The sequence below is a fragment of the Pleuronectes platessa genome, chromosome 17 (genome assembly GCF_947347685.1).
Source record: "Pleuronectes platessa chromosome 17, fPlePla1.1, whole genome shotgun sequence".
NCBI classification, from domain to species: domain Eukaryota; kingdom Metazoa; phylum Chordata; class Actinopteri; order Pleuronectiformes; family Pleuronectidae; genus Pleuronectes; species Pleuronectes platessa.
Genome location: NC_070642.1, coordinates 12,805,880 through 12,826,889, shown reverse-complemented (window position 1 = coordinate 12,826,889; position 21,010 = coordinate 12,805,880). Strand labels below are relative to the sequence as shown.

Here is a 21,010-nt window from a genome sequence, read left to right as displayed (position 1 = left end):
AAAATCCATCATAAGAAAATGGAAAGAATATGGCACAACCGCAAACCTACCAAGAGGAGGCCGTCCACCCAAACTGAAGAGTTGGACAAGGAGAAAATTAATCAGAGAAGCAACCAGGAGGCCCATGGTTACTCTGGAGGAGTTGCAGAGATCCACAGCTGAGGTGGGAGAATCTGTCCAAAGGACAACTATTAGTCGTCTACTCCACAAATCTGGCCTTTATGGAAGAGTGGCAAGAAGAAAGCCATTGTTGAAAGGGATCCATAAAAAAATCCTGTTTGGAGTTTGCCAGAAGCCATGTGGGAGACACAGCAAACATGTGGAAGAAGGTGCTCTGGTCAGATGAGACCAAAATTGAACTTTTTGGCCTCAATGCAAAACGCTATGTGTGGCGAAAACCCAACACTGCCCATCACCCTGAGCACACCATCCCAACAGTGAAACATGGTGGTGGTAGCATCATGCTGTGGGGATGCTTCTCTTCAGCAGGTACAGGGAAACTGGTCAGAATAGAGGGAAAGATGGATGGAGCCAAATACAGGGAAATCCTTGAAGAAAATCTGATGCAGTCTGCAAAAGACTTGAGACTGGGGCGGAGGTTCATCTTCCAGCAGGACAATGACCCTAAACATACAGCCAGAGCTACAAAGGAATGGTTTGGATTAAAGAATGTTAATGTCTTAAAATGGCCCAGTCAAAGCCCAGACCTCAATCCAATAGAGAATCTATGGCAAGACTTGAAGATTGCGGTTCACAGACGGTCTCCATCCAATCTGACTGAGCTTCATCTTTTTTGCCAAGAAGAATGGACAAACCTTTCCATCTCTAGATGTGCAAAGCTGGTAGAGACATACCCCAAAAGACTTGCAGCTGTAATTGCAGCGAAAAGGGGTTCTACCAAGTATTGACACAGGGGGGTGAATACTTATGCACCCAACAGATGTCAACTTTTTTGTTCTCATTATTGTTTGTGTCACAATAAAATTTATTTTGCACCTCCAAAGTACTATGCATGTTTTGTTGATCAAACGGGAAAAAGTTTATTTAAGTCTATTTGAATTCCAGTTAGTAACAGTACATAATGGGAAAAAGTCCAAGGGGGGTGAATACTTATGCAAGGCACTGTATGTGGCCATACCGGCAGTCATGGTGGCAGATCCAACTTTCAAAAAGCAGGACATAGGAGCGGAGGGATAGAGGGAGGACAAGAGTAGGTAGAAACGACTGAAAATTGAAAGTGTAGAGAGGAAGGGAAGTTGGGTGTGGGTTGGACGATAAGCCCGGAGATGGGAGGAAGAAAGTAATGGGGAAGAGAGGGGGGGAAAAACGGACGATGGTAATTGATAATGCTTGCACCATTTTAGACGCCGTCTTCTGACAAGGAAGAATGACACGAAAGGGAGAACACAGGGAGCGAGAAGAAAGTGTGCTGGAACTGTGATGGACAGGCCTGTGTTTGAAGAACTTTATTGAAATAAGGCTTTCATGATGAAATTCTGTTTGCATTCGCTCCCTCCGCCATTCATCTGCAGTACTTTGTCCTTCCTTACCTCTACATACACTAGTTCTTCATGCTTCTCTGAAATTATTTAACCCGCCCTCCCCTCATGGAACCTCTGGAGTCTGTTCTCTCTCTAATAAGTATTCTTTCCAATCCCAATTTCCGGCTAATTAAGCACAGACAATGCTAATTCCTCGTTTGTTCCCTCGCTTATCTAATTTCTTGCTTATTTAGTTTCAAAGCATCTCAAAGAGACATTTCTAGTCTTTCTTCAAAAAGACAAATGTATAAACTGCATATAAAGTATAATTGCATAACGTAGTGTGTGATGTTACATCGCTGGAAGGAAGCCAACTCCCTCCAACTCCCCCTTCAGCTGTTCCACTGCTGCCACAGGCTCTTTTTATCTTTTTTCCCCTCTTTCCTGCGAAGCTGCTTGAGGGGAAAGAAAGAAATAAAGTCTACATCTCGGTTTCAAATCAGTTCAGTCATGCTTGTTCTCTCATTTTCAGCCTTGATTTCCCATGTTATCATGGTTCAGTCGCTGCACCCTTTAGAAATCCCTTTTACTTCATGGAACATACATTAGAACCCTAAACATTTGGTGATCAAAATTATTTATGTATATACTGGGAGTCATCCTTTGAGGGGTGAAAATATCTGTATCAAATAACCTTGCAATCATTCCGATATTCCTTTTCCACATGTAACCTTAACCTGGTAATAACTAGTGGTAAATTGGAGTGTCACTCTATACTCATATCTGTCTAGCAATCTAAAAGTAGACAAAGCCCAGGTCTATATTCCTTATTATTAAAATATCATATAACCAACAGTTTTTGTTTTAAAATATACAAACCACCCAGAGTTGTTTTTTGCTTTTACAGGGTAAGCCATATCAAGGGTTAGATCTTAATTATTCGATCATCAATATCACACACACACACACACTCTTTGCATGGTGAGGATCCCACAGAGGTTACAGATAAACAGTCATGCCTTCCATCTCTACAGAGTTAGCTAGTAATGATCTTAATGAGTTGTATTTGCCCTGACACTAAGTTGTACAGTCTGCGGCCTCATTAACACTAATTCACTAAATGGTGTGTACAGTATGTTTACATAATTAGGAGGATTGCAATGAGGGGTTGGGGGAATCAGGCGCCAATTTGAAAGGAATAATCGCTCCAGTGACTGGCTCGGCTGCACCGTGGGTCACGACGCACCATGGAGGAGAATGATCACAAGCAAGACGCCACAAGACTGCAAAGATACAAACAAGAGGAGCAGGAGTAACCCAGCACAGTCAAAGCGGCGCATCAAAATCAAAGCTTTTGAGGATACTTAGTCCCGAACGTTCCCAGTCAACTGCTACAGTGCATTTAGAGTGCGTATTTGTATAATAGGGCCCTTTCTGCTGCTACTCTACTGCACGGTGCTCCACTGGGTAAAGGGTGGACTGCTAATGATCGCGGTACATGGGTGAAATTTGTACAAGTGCACGATTTGTACAGAGAGAGGGAAGAGAAGTCATTCAGTCTATACTCATTACTCTCTTCATTTTGACGACAGGGAGCTGACTTGCTGGTCCAGCGACTCGCACCGGCGGCTCGAATCCCAGTTGTGGCCGCGACTCTGCAAAGAATCAGCGCTGACCGCAGGAAAAGTAAATTGTCACTGCATGTAAGCAAATTGGTGTTTTATTAAGTGGTCTCTCTGCTACTTTGCATGATGCTTTTATCTTTGGTACTAATACAGAGTCTATCTGCTGAGGGCTGTGGTACACTTTGTGATTTATTATGCAGGAAAACTGTGTCGACACTGTCAGAGTGCTGTCAGGTAGATCACAACACAAACATGTATCCTTAATAAATTCTTTCCAATTCACAGACTCCATCTAATTGTGTGAATTGTAGTAAAGCACCTAACAACGATTTGTGGACATTTATTATAAAGCAAAATGTCCTTTTCAGGGAACTAAGCAGTTTTGAGGAGCGATTCCTTTCGCTGGCTCTGTCTATGGCACTGTGTACTATTCAAAAGCATGTGTGTGTGTGTGTGTGTGTGTGTGTGTTTGTGTCCATGTGTGTTTGAGTATTCAATACATGGTTGCAAGCTAAAATAAATGGTTGAGTAAAAAATCTCAATCTCTATAGTCAGCACATTGCTGCACATTCACAGCTAAATGATGCTCAACACAATTATCCCACAGACTCTCGCACGCAAACACAATCAAGGGTAAATCTCACACATTAAAAAACAATGACAAGTACAGGTAAACACATCGGTGCACTTTAAATAAACATGGGCGATACGTGCAGCATCGTATGAGCACCACCAGCCTACAATTATGGTAAAGAGCGCCTCTAGGTCACAAACAAGCAATCCAGCCCTGTATAATGAAAACTTTCAGTGCGAACGAGTGGAGATCGGCTCATTATGCCTCCGGGAATAATGGAGAACCAAACCTCCATGTCACTGAGCCTGCTGCTGCGCCGTCATGCCTCGGAGGTGTACTCGGATGGGAGAGTAACGGTTTAAGACCTTGAAAGTCAATGGTGGGAAACAGAATCTTCTGGAAGCAGAGGAATGTTTGTTGTAGACCTCTTTGCCTTTCGGTAAGACAAGATAGTGAAACAGCATTCGAGTTGAAAGAGCAGTATATTAACAGAAAATAGATCCCTAGTTTAAAAGGGTTGAGCATGAATACGTAGTCTATGATGGCAGACTTGCATAACTGCAACCCTTTCAGGCTAATCAATTATTTCCTCTGCTAAGGATGATATGTTTCCTTGTCCCTGTTTGTTTGTTAATTGGTTTGTTTGTTCGTCATCAGGATTACGCAAAAACTAATTTCTATAAAATGCTATCGCAGATTTGTGACAAAGAATTTTTTATCCTGTGAGATGATTCGACATTTGACATAGAATAATTATCGGATCTTGATGAAATAAATCTGGCACATTTAGAGAACTGATATCTTGAGTGTGTGAATTTGGTGCAGCTTGATTTAATTTAAGTTGGGCCTTAACTGGGTGGAATGCCATTCTTGTGCAAGAATGTAAACGATGGGAAATAATAGAGTGACCCTGTGGCTCATTTGTCAGTGGTTGGAGCAAACATACTAAAGGTGTCTGACTTAAAGGGAAGAAGAGGGAAAGAGGTAAGGATGAAGCCTTATTCCAGTTTTTAACCTCAATCTGAGAGGCTTGGGATATATTATATTTTTTGGGGGGGGTTGTGTTTTTCTATTTGCTGGCCTGTTTTTGCAAAAAGTACTGATATGCACCACACTCGCTGGAAGGATAAAGCATGGGCCAAGGAAGAATCCATCAAATTATAGCGTGTATCAGGTTTTAGAACCAAATCCAGGAATCTTTGTGATATGCTGTTCTATTTTTATTTATTAATCTTTGTTGAGATCTATGAGTTGGTACAATTTGCTGAAGATTATCAGAGCACTTCCTTTTTCCTTTTGTAAGAGCTTGACTGAGTTGTGGGGTTCTTTGGCCTTGGCAGAGGAATGCACTCCACTGAAAGCCTTTCTATGAGCAGCTAGGGCTTTATCATTTTGGCCATTACATGTATTGGTTACTATAACGACATACTCACATACAAAAGCTGGTACATGGGGACATGGTATGTTCCAACAATATACAACAGGGCGAGAAACACAAGTGAATAATAATAGGAACACCAAGAAACTCTGTAATATCTATTATTGCCAATCAACATCTGTACTGTGATTATAATATGGTTATTTTATATCATACATATTATTATATGAATGTGATTAGGAAATCATTTTACCTTTATATTTATCTAACATAAGAGCTTAGTTTTCTCTATGTGGGGTTTCTTTCACGGTCTAAAATACATGAATGTTATTTCTGTGTGTTTCTGGTGTCACTATCCTCGGTCAAATACTGGCCTCAAAACTTGAAGTGCTCCCTGGGCTGTGTTGTGGTTACCCACTGCAATAAATAGGTGCAGAAGGTCGGGTCAAAACCAGAGGGCAAATTTCTGCACAGGGATCAATACATTTGACTAATGTGCTACATGGTGCATTTTAAACATCAGTATATTGTTTTCAGATTAGTGGAGATGCATTTCCGCAAGTGCAGTAAACAAATGAGACCTAGCTCAAGACAACATTTCCTGTTATCTCGCCAGTGTCCTGAAATCATCTGGATACTAGTCTATTGAGCCGGCCACTGGATAACCTAGAAACCTGGTGGAAAGATGTGATAAGGGCCAGGGAGGTGCAGATCCAAATCCAAATCAAGGCGCAGATCCAAGATTTATTTTTTCTTTCTTTAATCTTAAGAGATAGGGTGTTTTATTGACATTTTCACAATAATAATAATAATAATTCATCGCTTTTGATGAGCCAAAATCAGGTACATTTAGTGAACTAATATTTATAACTGTGTGGAGTTTGGAGCAGCTTGTTTGAATGTAAGGGGTAGGGTAAGAGTTTATGGAGAAAGGGTAAGACCTTATGGAGTAATTTCCTTAAATTTCCTATATATTTTAAACAGGATACATGTGGCATTTGTAAAATGACAGGTCATTTGTCCTAAGGTAATTAAAAGTACTGGATGATTAAGCTGCACCCTGGTATGTAAATTTCACATGTGCTTCACTAATGAAAGACTGGCTGTTTAGTGGCTCACTGTATACCACTTATTTAAGATATTGCTATGAGGACATTATTGGTTACTGGTTATGATCAGAATTCTTATGTATGAATTTATGTACATTTAGATTAGTAACTCCTCAACTGATGCATTGATAAATCCAGCCAAAAAGTGATATTCCATTATTCTTCCGAGTTCTATGGGTGATGATGCTACGAGCGTGAATATATGTGACATTTATGACACATGTACAGTGTGTGTGTTTATTTAGACTTTTATTGTGTGTTATAAACATTGTATGTGAAAGCATTTACTACACGTGCTAAAAATGTATTTAATCTAATATATGGTATGTTTCACAGACCTACTTGCAGTCAGCTTCAGTTCCAAAAACATCTACTAACTAGTGAGGAAAGAGTCTGATGATTGAGGCTTTAAAAAGACATCAACACCTCGAGTAAACCCGCCGAGGGTTCGGTTCCTATTTGCGACTGAATGACTTCAGCGGCTTGAGTGCTTGGTTTGTTACTGCTCGGGTATGAAATTATGCGATAGCGACAAGAGAATTGAAAGAGCGTGAGAGTTATTGAGACACGCTGCTATTCAAGTGGAGAGCGGGAAACGCTCTGAGACAGTTTGACACACCGCAACACACACACACTCACATAATACACCACATACAGTCACATGAAAACGGATCTAACGCTTAAGCACCCAATGGCGTTGCCATTCAGTTACACGCAAATACCACACGCAAACAAGACAACCTGCGCATGTTGTACAAAAAATGTTAAATGTTTGTGACATGTTTTTTTGGTCCTGCAAACCTAATAAACAATCCTAGCACACACACACGCAAAATTCCTCCATATCTGAAATTAAATATCACACGCTGTACAATGCAGTGCCCTCAAAAGATAACAGAAAGCGAGAGGGCAAAAGAAGGCACAAGAGAAATGTACAAAGCATGCACAGTCAAGATAGGATTGTGGAGGTAGAGGCCCGAGATTCGACAAGGGCGAGACAAGCCTATGGGGGGAAAAAAGACGATAAACAGAGTGTAGAAGGAGGGCGGCATGATAGCACAAAGAGCAACAGAATGTGGACAGGAAGAAGAAGCAGGGAGACACTTAAAAACAGAACTGGCATGCCAACAAAGCAATTCTTTAAACCCAGCTGACAGAGAAAAAAAAAAGAGGAAAGGAAAGGGACATAGCGGAGGAGAGAGAGAGAAAGAAATTCAGGGTTGAAAGGTTTTCTTCCCCCTTGCTCTCGGTGTGAGAGTGAAAGTTGCCACTAACTCATCATTAAGAGCTGAGTGAAGGCAAGACCTGCAACACAACGATAACAAGCACTCACCGCAGTGGAGCACATTAAGAAGAGGAAAAAAAACTCAAAGAAAATTTGAGATAAAAAAAAAAGGGAAGAAATCAGCAAAAAAATGAAGGTACAACTTTCAAATTGTAGAGCAGAGGAGAAAAGCTGTATATGTTTGAAGTTAATGGACGTGGGCACTGATTGCTGCCATTAAGCTGCGATGTGTCAGAGTGTGTGGGGATGTGCGTAGAGTTGAGAGCAAGTACAGCGCAAGTTAGTGTTAGTGTGCACAGTCCTGACCTTGAATGTCACCGGGGAAGCACTTATCCACTTCTTCTGTTGACCTCTTTCGCCTCTTCTGTTCTTTTATTTCAACATTTTACCTCCCCTCCTTCCACCTGGGCTGAAATCCACGAAAGCCACAGGCCACTCAAGGAAAAGGTCAGAGCCACTTCTTCTCTTTGTTCTCCTCCAATCACGCTCAGACACCGCCGCCGGCAATTTTCATCCGCCACTTTTCTCCTTCCTCTTCTACTTACTCATAATAATTTGGGCCAGTTCTTTTCTGTCTGATTATTGTTTTCATACTTTTGTCAGAAAGGGAATATAAAAGACTTGTATAACATGTGAGGTGGATTGAAAAGTTAGAAGTTCAGTGTTGAGCTGAGTGGAGTTGATGCACACGCAGCGTTTGATATGAAAACGTGTCCAGGTAAACACATCTAACCCGAGGAGGTGCGGCAGCAGTGTAACGTCTCTGTGCCGCCCCTGCAGCCGGCGCCTGAAGAAGTTGAACCATGGATGATGAGGCGTTTAATGAGGCATCAACAACCTCATCACCATCTTCAGGTAACAGAAAGCTGTTTGGATTAAGCTGTTGTCGGAGGCTTTTTTTATTGTTGTGGTTGACGCCGGAAAGAAAATCCCTTAACAACATGGAATTGAGTACACTTAAACCTTACAGGGGCTTATCTGAAAAACCTCATCCATAACTTACACATTATTTATAAGGAAAATATTAGAGTTTGCACAAGGCAAGCAGGGACTACAAGAGTTTCTGCTGTGTACATTTTGCAGCCGCGGGCCACGGCTGAGATGCTGTTGTCGTCACCGCTTCAGGATTTGTGAAGAAGCACATTAGGCCCAGTTGCCTTTTACCCTCCGTCCCCGCTCCTGCCGGACTGCGCTCACATTGCATTCAGAAACACCAAATACTAATAAGAAGTTGTTAGGAGCTGATAAGTGCTTGAAGTTTACTGTTTGCTTGTTTGATTCTGCTCTAGAATTTAAAGGGCACATATTTCAACACATTGAAAAGAAAGTCCAACATATTAGGGGGCACAGCCAGGACATCACGGTTAAAGAGACCTGGGCAAAACGCGACACAAAGGCCTGGCCCAAATCTCTATATCATGTCTGTGGTCTGGTCTTAATTCACCTCTTTATATTTGTGTTGGGAATTTGTAGATTTGGTATCATGAGAAGTATAGTAACAATCTATTAACTAAACATTCATGTAAATTACTTGTCACACACGCTAACCTGGTACAGAGTGTGGTTCTTGTTTTTGAGGCAGGGCTTGAGGCGGGAGTAGATCTGCAGGGAGTAGTAGTAGGCCGCCAGCTGGAGCGACAAGGCAGAGTGACACTGTTTCTCAAAGCACCTGTTTGCATCCAACACCTGCAGGTGACAAATATAAAAAGAGAAACGTACAACAGATGCTGTGATGATGGCATTCAGAATATACACTGGCTGTAAGAGGGAAGAAAATGTGAGGAATGTGTAAAATGTTCCTGTTTTCTAACAAGTCTGAACAGAATCATTAACCCTGTTCATTTCACTTTAATCCGATTGGAGCAAACGAGCTCTGCAGGAAATGTCTATGTAACATCCTTTACTTTCAATGGTGATGCAGCAAGAATCAGGACTCATGAGGGATATCATTTAAACTCCACATGATCACAATCTCCTGCTGTTTATAGTTGGTATATTTTTATCTTGTGCCTTTTACTTTTGTAGCCACAGGAGTGTTAGACTTTTATTTTGACATCAGACTAGGAGTGGCGTCCAGGAGCAACACAATATGAGATGGGCATGGTTGAAGCATGTGTGTTGACTGAACTGGGGGAGACATGCTGCTAATTGGAAAATGACACGTATCCTGTGACTAATAACATTTCAGTGACGTTTAAGTGCGACTGAAGAATCAAACTCAAACACAATAGCAAATCTAGAATCTTAAAAGATCCATAGAAGATATGAATTCACCGCCGTTTGTAAGAATCTCACTACAATATAATTTATGTCCTGTGTGTGTGTGTGTGTGTGTGTGTGTGTGTGTGTGTGTGTGTGTGTGTGTGTGTGTGTGTGTGTGTCCACCTACCTGAGGCAGGGCCAGTAAGTAGGACAGAGCCAGCATCATGTCCCTGGGAAATGCATCATTGGCCAGCTGCAGCAGCACTGGAAAGGGATGGGGGAGAGAGATGGAGAGACAGAAAAAGAGAGAGAGAGCGAGGGAGAAGAAAAGACTTTAACTAAAGCAATGAGGATTAACAGCCACCACCCCCTCTCCCTCCCCTCCTCGTTTGGATGAATCTCGTCCCATGTTTGTTGAATACAGACGACAAAGCTCGTCAGAGTACACCTCTCTGCGGGGCCAGACAAAAGAGAAGAGTTGGGGTAAAAATAGAGGGAGATGAGAAGAAAAGTCGGGGGGGGGGGGGGGAAGACAAAGTTAAGACTTTTCATCATCCCCCCCCCCCCCTTTCATCTCTGGGATTCTCTCTATCTTGTCTCTGGGCTATTGTGTGCATGTCTGTGTTGACTGTGTTTGTGTATGTTGTGTACAAGCACCGACTGGTGGTGTGTTTTTGGTCTGCATGCACATGTGTATGGATTCTTGCACAGAGAGGCATTTATAATTCAAAGAGTAAGCACATGCCCACTTGTAATAAGTGCTCTCCAGATGAGTCCAAACTTCATCTAAGTGCACTTTAAAGTCGAGTCCCCTGAATGCCAAATTAGCTCGAGCATATCTATCGACAGCGAGGACGGGAAGCGGAGTCTGATTGTAGGAACCACATACGATCCGGGTTTCGCGGGTTTTCACTTGTCTGTTTAATTCAGTGATCTGGCCGAGGGCAACGCGCTGGGAATAAGTCGTTTCTAACTGAAGGCTCCCTCGGACAAATCACTGCTGTGTCCCAGTTCCATAATGCATTCGATGTGTGGAGAGTATTCTATGTAATTGTGCACGTGTGTATAGTCGCTCTACACCTGTCTGTTTGGAATACGTTGCGCTGCCTGGCCTGTGGTAAGGCTGGTTGGAGCTTCTTTTCTGAAACTGTCAAAGTTACCTGAAGTGATTGAGCTTCGCTTTAGGACTCAGTCCACAGAAGCCTAAACAAAAACTGCAAAACAGCATCAAAGCAGAGAATGTCTCTGAGCAAGAGAATACAAAGATGATTTTGGTTGGTTAGAAAGAACCCAGTCCCTGGTTCTGACATGTTTACCACATAACACCGCCGCCGCACAAAGAGCTGTTTACCTGTGAATTCAAATGTTTATTGTCCTGATCCACAACGTAGCTCACGTTGATGAGCCGTTGCTCCTACAGAGCGCTGGTCACATGTTTACTCAAAGTTTTGAAATATTGAATGTACCGCGTGTTCAAACCACACCAAATTTGACACTGCACTTCCTCGGCCTATATATACACAGGCCAAGTCTGAAACTGACAAGATGAACAGTTCTTGTAAGATGTGAGCCACAGACAGACAGAAAGACAGGATTCTGGAATTAAACATTTCAGTTCATTCTGAACCTTTGAAATAGTCGAAAAACAATTCACTCATCTAACTGCTTGACTGTCCATTTAAAAGCTTTTTGTTCCAGAATTATAGATTGAACTCATAAAACTATAGACCTTTTGAATCACACACACACAAAAAAAACTTTTCCACTGGTTCCACAATGTCAAATAGGAATATTGTGTGTTTTCCTTCAAATTCCAGACATCACTGATCTTTAATAAACTAAACAATCCACTGATTAATCAAGAGGAGAAATAGTAGATTAGTCACGACTGAAAATAGTTACTGCCGCTAATAGTTCCATCTCCATGACAATCAAGCAGACTCCATCTGTCATGTGTCGGCATCAAATTTTTTCAAGTTCAAGTTATTTATTGAAATTAAATCTGTGATTATTTTGTCCAACTATACATGTACCGACACGATAAACAACTTTGCAGCTAGCAAGCGATAGATTAGAGTACGTTTTGTATCGACAGCAAATTATGCAAAAATTGCGCCAGCGGACATGAATGAAATGGCAACATTATAAATGCCACCACCAATTAAAGCTCACAACGAGAAAAAATAGTTTTTTCCAAACATCCAAACATTCTCTCAGGCTGCTTTATCACCATCTGCAATTAGTTTTAATGCTCTGCAGCTGTGAGCAGCGCCGCCAATTAATTATTTGTGCATTGCATTGTGGGAGGACAGTGTTCACCGGCAGCGCTAATTTACAAATCAAAAGTTGTTCGATCTCGTCACCTTTTTTTTTTTTTCTTTTCAAATGCGGATGCAGCTTTCTCACTTCTTGTTTAAGATCTGTGGACGGTGTTGAACCGGGACACAGCCCCAGTTATTGTGATGCCTGTAAGGCTGATGGGATTTTGAGAGTGTGCACAGGGACAGATTTGTATCCCAAACTTGTGGCCTCAGGGCCCGACAATCACACACAAGGACACACACACACACACACACACGCACGCACGCACGCACGCACGCACGCACGCCCCACTCGTACTGATATGACTGAAGACGTGGACCAAACCCCAAACGCTGTAAACACACAGACTCCCATCTTTAATCACTCCCTAACTCACTCAGTCGCTCTGAGAAAGCAGTGGGAGAGAGAAGAGAGGAGCCGCGGCAGACAGAATCACTTTGTAGTCCCAGACCCAAGGAGAACAAAAGCCTGTGTTGGTGATAAGAGCTTGAGATAAAATAGAACAGACAGAGGAAAGTAGAGCATGGACACTGGGAGAGAGACAGAGGCGGGGGCAAAGGCAGAGACATGTACACTGCAGAACAAAATGCACAATTTTGTGCACATTTGCAAATGCAGGGCTGATGCCTGATATTTATACTGTAGAGATTTAATGTGTACATGTAGCGGGGGGGTGATGCACCAGTTTAAAGAAGTGTAACAGCTCTCTTAAGCGGAGTGCCCACACTCCCCCTTCTCTCAATTTTTTGCATCCCCTTCTCTCTTACCTCCCGGGTTTCAATGAGCTACACCTCAGAATGAGCTGATTACACGCCTCTCTAAAGCTACTGATACCATCAGGACAGGAATTACCTGAGGGGTAAACACACACACACCCATGCGCACACACACACACACAATCATGCACACAGACAAACACACAGAATAGATAACCCTGACTTTAAAGCATATAGTATTTCTGCTAGTGGGTGAGAGACGAGGAGGAAAACAGAGAGAGAGAAAGGAGTGGATGCATGAGACCATGTCTGTAAGTGTGTGTGTGTGTGTGTGTGTGTGAGTGTGTGTATCCTGCTCCTGTGTCAGCTAAATCTGGCACATTGTTAGCAGAACGGTGAGACAGTGACTTGTTACCACTTCACCTGTGCAGCCAGCGTGAAAAACAACTGATTACGGCCCGGTCAACCCGTGACCAATGGCAGCAGCTCCATGTTGTGCTTGTGTGTGCAAGAGTGTGTGTGTATGTGTGTGTGTGTGTGTTTCATTCCACCGAGTCCTTGTGTGTGCACTTTACTCTGCTCATTCCCATTGAGTTACCTTTCACTCGTGTCATCATTAATTACCTCCACCTTATCTTGGACAGGTGAAAAATCAATGTATTTTTATTTTTTATTTTTTTTAAAGGCCATCTCCCAGTCGGTTTCGGAGGACGGACGGCTCGGTGGGCCGATAGAGGAGTCATTAATCGAAGGTTGTTATCGGACGCAATGCCGTCTGGACGGGCTTTTCCCTTTCTCGACACGTCGCTCTCCGCGGCAGCTCCGAGGGGAAGGTGACTTTTAAGGCGAGAGATATTCTTTTGAAAGACGGTGGCACGGAAAGTGAGAAAGAGGGCTTCGATCTGGTGGAACAAATGGGCGTGTGAACATGTTTATGTGTGTGTGTGTGTGTGTGTTTATTTTTTCTATGCAGAAGCAGTCCATGGTCAAAGTGTGTGGGTTGCATTCTTCAGTGTCCACGTTCACACACACGTTTGCTCTTTATTTTTGTAGTGCCATTGATTTTGGCCAGCTGCTGTGATCCATCACACAACGTGGCCTTGATGGTTTGACTGGATGCTATCTCTCTGGTGCGGGGCCGGTGACGGTGTCATTATTTACTGTTGCCGGGGGATACGTGGGGATACATCAGTATGAGGCTATTCTTCCCACCGAGTCCACCACATAGAGGGGCTCCCCGGCTGGACGGATGGAGGAGAGGAGAGGAGGGGAGAGGAGATCAGACCCTAACCCTAAGATCAGTTTTATTTTCTATCACACCACAGTCTCAAGACGGCTTCAGTAACAACATGTAAAGTTGGTACTGCTCCGTTTCGTCGAGATATATAGGTAACATAGAAATTACCCTTTAATCTTACCAGAATAAACGGTTGGTTTTATATCCAAGCACCGGCTCTTTCTCTTCCATCAAGACAAAGCACACACAACACTCTGCAAGAATGTGCATATGTGTGTGTACTTGTATCTTTGTGAGGACCATTTTGAGCATAGATCTAACTACGTGAGGACATTTTGTCAGGTCATCACTTTTTCAAAGGGCTGTTTGAGGTACAAGACTTGCTTTTAAGGCCCAGTGTGGGTTTAAACACTGGGCTTAGACTAAATGAGTGCTACAGGGGCACTGGCACGAGAGGTTGGGGTTAGAATTTCAGGTAAAAGGTTTATGTTAGAGTTATATATTATCGTGTGATGGTAAAGGATAAGGTATGGAGTGCCTTAGCTGTGTGTGTGTGTGTGTGTGTGTGTGTGTGTGTGTGTGTGTGTGTGTGTGTGTGTGTGTGTGTGTGTGTGTGTCTAGGCCTTATCTGCTTACCCTCTGTGGCAGGAAAGAGGGTTTTTCCTTCAGTTTTGGCCTCGGCCAGTTTCCCAGTTCTCAGCAAAACCTCGGCAAAGTTTTCCTGGGGCAGGTCTTTGTAGGACGAGTACACATCTTGACTCTAAAAGGGAAAACATTTGAGCAGAGAAAATAATGCACGGCACAGAAAGGGAAGGCGTCCCCACAGTAGAGAAGAGCAGATCAGAAAATGGCACAGGAAGATGTGATTAAGGTGACAGAGCTTCTTGAAACTCAGGGAGTCGGACGGATGAGCGACTGAGTAAACAAATGAGCCTCAGAGCAGAGTAATACTTCTCGACATGAGGCCATTTTATGATTCCTTTAAAAGGATTCGTGTAGAGCGAGTAATCTTTCAAGTGTCGGCGAGGTGAACGATGACGTTTGAGATCTCGCGGGCCTCGGAGCTATCACTTTAACACAGAATGTTTCCTGTCAATCTCAACCGCTCTCACTCCATCCTCCTCTCTGTCGTGTTGCATTTGTCTCTCTTCCTCTCTCTCAATCAGCCCCTTCCTTCCTACCCCCCCGCCCCACTTCCTTCATTGAAAGTGTTAAGGTAAAAAAAAAAAACAATCCCATTGATCAGCCGGCTCATAGTTAGACGGACGTGGGGAGCCATTATTGGTGGATGGGTGATGCAAGATGGATGATCGCTGGAGATGGAGCACAGGAAATTCGAAGAGGCCTATTAAAATGTCATGAGAAGAGATGTATCGGCCTTCTCTGTTTCCCCTCTCGTCCATTCTTTTAGCTATCTACATGATTTGTGCCTCTGAGTAAAAAGCCCGGTCAGAGCCCAGGGCGACCATTTTCTAGGCATAAAGGTCAAACTACTCCTTTTCTTACTTTTGTTCCTTTCTAAGCCCTCTGTCAAAATCCTTCCTTTCGTTTGGCGCTTTATACCTTTAACCACGTTTCAAAATTTCCTCGCCATCATACCGTCACGCCCAAGTTTACTCTTCTTTTCCTGGAAAGCACTGTTCCAAATTGCTTTTGGCGTTAAAATTACTTACTGAAATCAATATTCATTTGGTCTCAGCACTGTTTTCTGAAGGAATCTATAAGTCATAGGAGCGGGGGAAAAAAAATCCAATTAAATGCCTTGAGTCATAAAGCTACTCAGGCATTTTTCGCTTTAATTTGAGAAGGTAGACTGAGGCAGATAAAAAAAAGGACAAGAGAAATAAAATGAAGAGGCAATAATGAGCCACGAGCCACTCACCAGGTCTGCATAGGGGTCTTCAATGAGCTCCTGATAAAAGGGGCTACAGCCTTGATGCTCCAGGTTCGAGTTCTCACACGCCCCTTCCTGACTGGTGGCCCCCGCGCCGTGACCCTGAGGAGCCATCATAACATCATTAAACTTTCACAACGTGCCCCACAGCCCTGTCATCTCTCTCCGTCCCACAGCTGACATCATCTCAGTTTTTCTCTTTCCTTTCGAAACCTGTGACCACGAGCGACACCCCCCCCCCCCTCCACCAAACACATATACACAAAGGGATGTCGAGACCAGAGATGCCATTAATCTCTCCCCGCCACGGATCCACGGAACCGGTCCAGCCGCCGGCAACAATCAGGTATCCAACAGGAGGGCCGATCAATTATGCAAGAGATGAGCTCTTGATTGGTTGTTTTCGGATAAAGCATATGAAGTCTGTGAGGAGGAGTGTGAGAGGAATGGGACGCAGCAGGGCAGGGCAATTAACCCAAAATATATCGAAACCGACATTAACAACCTCTAAAGGACTTAATCGTACTCATTCATTTGGTTAACACTTTCCCCGATGCATGTGTCCACAAACTGTCGGGTTTCCACTACGTTAATTTTCACCATCAATAATCAGAAGATATTACACAAGCAGGACTGAAGTTTACTTTGTGTTTTTTTGATTTGCACTTGAGTTTATGAGACACTTTCGTAAGATCATGAACCTCGGGGGTGGGGGTAAAACAATCGTTGATTAATCGCAGTCCAGGTAAAGGTTTGAAATGGTCAGGACATTGTTATGAAGTCATATCGCCCAGCCCTGGGAAGCAGGCAGATCGAGAAGCGTCTTTCATGCACCCACACAAACACTGTGCAGCCAGGAGGCCAACAGGCAGCATTATGCCTTTTTACAACAGATGCATTCACAAACACACTTATGTCAATAAAACAACACAAAAGCCCACAGGCATATAAACCCACACGCTACTTAATTAGTTCACTCTAGGAAATGTACTGTCCCTGATGTGGAAATCTGCTTGTGGTCACGTAAATAAAGAAGACACCAGTGAAAGTGTTCTTACTTGCAACGGTCGCAGGTAGTTGATTGATTCTTTCCACCAGCGGTGGTCGCTCACTGCGGTCAGCACAGCCTTCGTGGTCAGTCCTGTAGTGGTCAGCACTTTCATGGTCTTGGCTGTAGTCCGGTGCAGCAGGTCCCCCGCGGTCCCAACAGGGGTGCTCAGAGATGGAGCAGAAGCCTGGGGCCAAGCAGGTGACAGAGGAGGAGAATATGTTAATCTAAAATGCCTGTCTGGTGTCTCTGCAGTAGAAGGCAACATAGATGTCGTTACAACTTGACTTTATCTTGAATAAGGCTTTTGCAAATGACAAGCACCATCAGAGGAAACATGTGAGCACTACATCTGTAATGTTACGGTAGACCAAAGCAGTTTCAGCGTGGTGTTAGACATGGTTGTGTTCTGCTTTTTCTTAAGCACTTGAAAGGAGCACTTCAAAATGAGGTGGGCTCTATTTGTATATCCCTTTGTTTGGGTGCTCGATAGTGAAGTTACAAAATGCACCTCTCAGGAAGCACAAAACAAATTCATCACACAAAGGAAGTCTGTGATTCTCCTCAATGACCTAAACAAAGCTTAAGTTGTGTGATTTATTGTTATGAGTTTGACAAAAACACCAATACTTCTTATTTATCTGTCTGTTAAATGCATACGCCAGCAGACAGTTAGCTTAGCATAATGATATGAGGAGAAACAAGGGGAAATTAATAGATTGGCCAACAATACCAAAATCTGACTATCAGCACATCTAATGTTCATAAAAATAAATGATTAAATGATATTTTTATTTTACATGGACCAATTCCACTGATTTTGAACAGATTACGCAAACATTTTATGATGTTTTTACTAAAGTGGTTCTTTTGTTTGATTTTTGGACTTTTTGACTCAAGGTCTTTTATTTTTTCTAAGTTGTCGCTTCCAACATGGTCACATCTAACCAGTAAGAATATGTGTTGTTGACAAAGTCACATTTTGAAGCAGCAGTAATAGAAAATCAACCTCCTCCTCTATCCAGTCTCATAAAAAGTTTATTTGTCGACTTATTAACATATTTGTAAATATTAGCCATTGTTGACAGTAATTTTTGTCTTTAAATGATATGATGTAGCCGACTTGAAGTGAGGATCAAGCAACGGGCGACAAAACTCCAGTGGAAGAAAATAAATCAACAAAGCAACCTTCATCAAATAGAAAAAGTTTTGATCTTATTTCCACCTGCCTCAGCCCCACTGTCTGATGGACGTTTTTAAATACATCCAGAAGCAGTTTGAGCTCCCAACTCAAGCAGTGAAACTTGCAAAGTTCTCATTTCTTTGTTCATATAGGTTGCACCTAGGTAGTTCATCTTTATCGGATCGTCATCACTCGATTCCGTCTTTCTTTTCCCGAGGCCTGTTTTTTTATAATCCTTATAATTTATTGACCATATTGTGTCACGCCTAATGTGAATAGTCTGGCGCGTAAAAATTTGCCCCCGAATTATTTACTATTTCATGCAGTTTATCCACATCACTGTGGATGGGTGAAGGCCTTAAGGCACACCCAAACGCTTTGAAAGATCAGTCTGTGTGTTTTTTTTTTATTTCATTATTATAAATGCATTATCACAAACAATTCAAATAGTCAACCCTAACCGTATTAGGAAAAGTAATCCCATATTATTCATTATTCATCATATTCTCACACAGGGACATTTATGCTTGGTGATAGTTTTATGCATTACATGCTGCTAGCAGACACATTACCAGTACTGACACTGGGAGTAACATGTTACTTTGGAAGCTGTGGAAAAGTCAAGCGTCTGGAATAAAGTAAAACATTTCAATGACCCCCAAAGAGTCAAGGATAGATATGCCAAAGGAAACAGTGCAATATACCAACAAAAAAAAAGGTCTTCCTTTAACACAAAGCAGGACAAAGTCAATAGCTGCATAAATAGTTCATCAATTCTAAACTGAAATCCAATAATGGACCCATAAAGATACCGCTTACCCAAATAGACTCCTTGCATGACCTTTAAAATAAATAAATTAACAAATGAATGGTGCACTGGGCTGTGATTACATTCAAATGTGTTTTTGTGAACACATCACTAATTTCCATGGTGTGGTGGATACGGCACAATTGAAAAGAATTTTTTAAACCACATTTAGAGGGTCAGTGGGCTGGAGCCAAATGGTTTAGTGCCTTTCATCAATACTTTATTTGGAGGGGGACTCGGGGTCAGGGAATGAAGGGAGCCCAAACACGCATAACAGTGAAGACATTTGTAAAGAAAAAAAAGACACACAAAAGCACAGATAAATAAACACACCTCATGAGTGAACACACACACACACACATCTAGGAGGGCTTAAGTATATACGAGTGAGGATTAGGGAAATCAATACAACGGTAAAATGACAACAGTCAGCTGCAAATGAGAAGCCGTCCACACACAAAGGGGATGCAATGCGAGTCATGAAACATTAACAGCCACTAAAGGCATCATAAAGCTGGCAGTGCTGAAGGGGAGGAGAAGGGGGAGGCATAAATAAACCAAGAGAGCTGAGCAACCTTAACACTAGATTTACACCTCATCAAATATGGAGCATTAGGAAAACACACACACACACACACACACGAGCATAATGAAAGGACAGAGACACGTCCTCGCAGGAATAGAGGAAAGTCCTTCAGAGAAAGAGCAGACGTGTGGAATGCTCATCAATGCAGAAAAAGAAAAAAAACATATATTGGAAATTTAAAATACACAAACCTTCGCAGAGTCTGCCTCATCAGCCTCTCGTCCACTCTCACTTATAACAGGCTCCATTTGATAGTTAACTGCCTGGCACAAAACCTGCGGAACAGAAAGACGGAGGAAGACGGGAGAACAAGAGACGGGATTTGTTATTTTTGTTACACACCCAAACAATCTGTTATGGGAAAACTCTTGATGGGTTTACAATCGGTTTAACTAAAAGGCAAATACCCCATTATGTTTAGTTTGAAAAATACAAAACACCATATGTTTTGTGGCACTGAGAAATCATCTCGCAGCACCTGAGAAATTAAACAACATTTCATGGTCATCTTAGATCAGCGTAAAAGACCTGATATTAGCCTCTCATTAAAAACTCATGTTATTGTCTTTCTTCAGCGGTATGATGTGTTATTCTCCGGGTTCCTTATGTAAACAAAATGGTTTAATTTGTCCACCCGCCTGCCGTTTCTTTCCGTATATTAGCTATTCATCTAACCATGAATTGCTCTGTTTGATGGTATTTTGAGGCAAATTGGACAAAGAAAAAACTGTGAACCAGAGATAAATTGTTTTGACTTACAAACCATCATCAAAATTAGGTTTAATAGATACAAATCTGTGTTTTGGACTGCATTTTAAAGATGGTAGATTGCTTTCATTGCCTGATGAAGGTCGAGCACCGAAACGTCGCAGCATTATAAATCACTGATTGCAAGTTGGAAAGTCTTTTTGCAGCTTCTGATCTACTCGCCCCTCTCCTACGCGCCTGTTGCCAAAACGGAGCTGTGAACCTTCTTTAGCTTTTGAGATAATTTTCATGACAAATGATAAAATAATGACCACAGTGATAACTTTCCAGAGTCTTAAAATCCTGTGTCATGCTGTTATAAATCTCTGTGCATCTAATTGACAATGCACACTGCAGTAGTTCCCTGTTTAAATTTAGGGTCTCTAACCTCTCCCTATCTTTTCACTTCACCACTTCCTGCCTCTGTGTCCCGCTCCTGTGACCATATCCCCCATCCAGTGTTGACCCCCCAGTTTCTCATGTGTTATGTGAATCCTGCATGTGGGTGAATGAATAGAAGAATCAGTTTTGATCCATATAGATGCATATTTATCAAAGCCGGTACAGAGGGTACAGCAGACACTGACCTGAGTCTGCAGGTCACTGGAGGCAGCCAGGAGGCCGTGGATGTTGTCTGGGGGACAGTGGGTGAGAGAGAAGGCTAACAGCTCCTGCCGAGCCTCCAGCTCAGAGTATCCCTCGCACTGACCAAGCAGACTGCACACGTCCCAGGCTGGACTGTAACCTGGAGGAGGATCACATGGACACAAACGAGAGGGTGAGGAAAGGTGAAGTGGAGAAAAAATGATCTGGCT

General features: G+C 42.6%; 1 protein-coding gene across 1 annotated transcript in view; it reads right to left on the bottom strand.

The window, feature by feature from the left end:
• nbas (NBAS subunit of NRZ tethering complex) overlaps positions 1-21,010 on the bottom strand; it is a 149,830-nt gene that overhangs the window by 64,230 nt on the left and 64,590 nt on the right. Inside the window, exons 35-41 of the mRNA XM_053445252.1 lie at positions 20,783-20,940; positions 19,640-19,723; positions 16,882-17,058; positions 15,812-15,925; positions 14,566-14,689; positions 9,842-9,918; positions 9,001-9,138 (exon numbers count right to left, since the gene is read on the bottom strand). Coding sequence (XP_053301227.1) covers positions 9,001-9,138; positions 9,842-9,918; positions 14,566-14,689; positions 15,812-15,925; positions 16,882-17,058; positions 19,640-19,723; positions 20,783-20,940 — 872 coding nt within the window. The remainder of the gene's footprint in view (positions 1-9,000; positions 9,139-9,841; positions 9,919-14,565; positions 14,690-15,811; positions 15,926-16,881; positions 17,059-19,639; positions 19,724-20,782; positions 20,941-21,010) is intronic.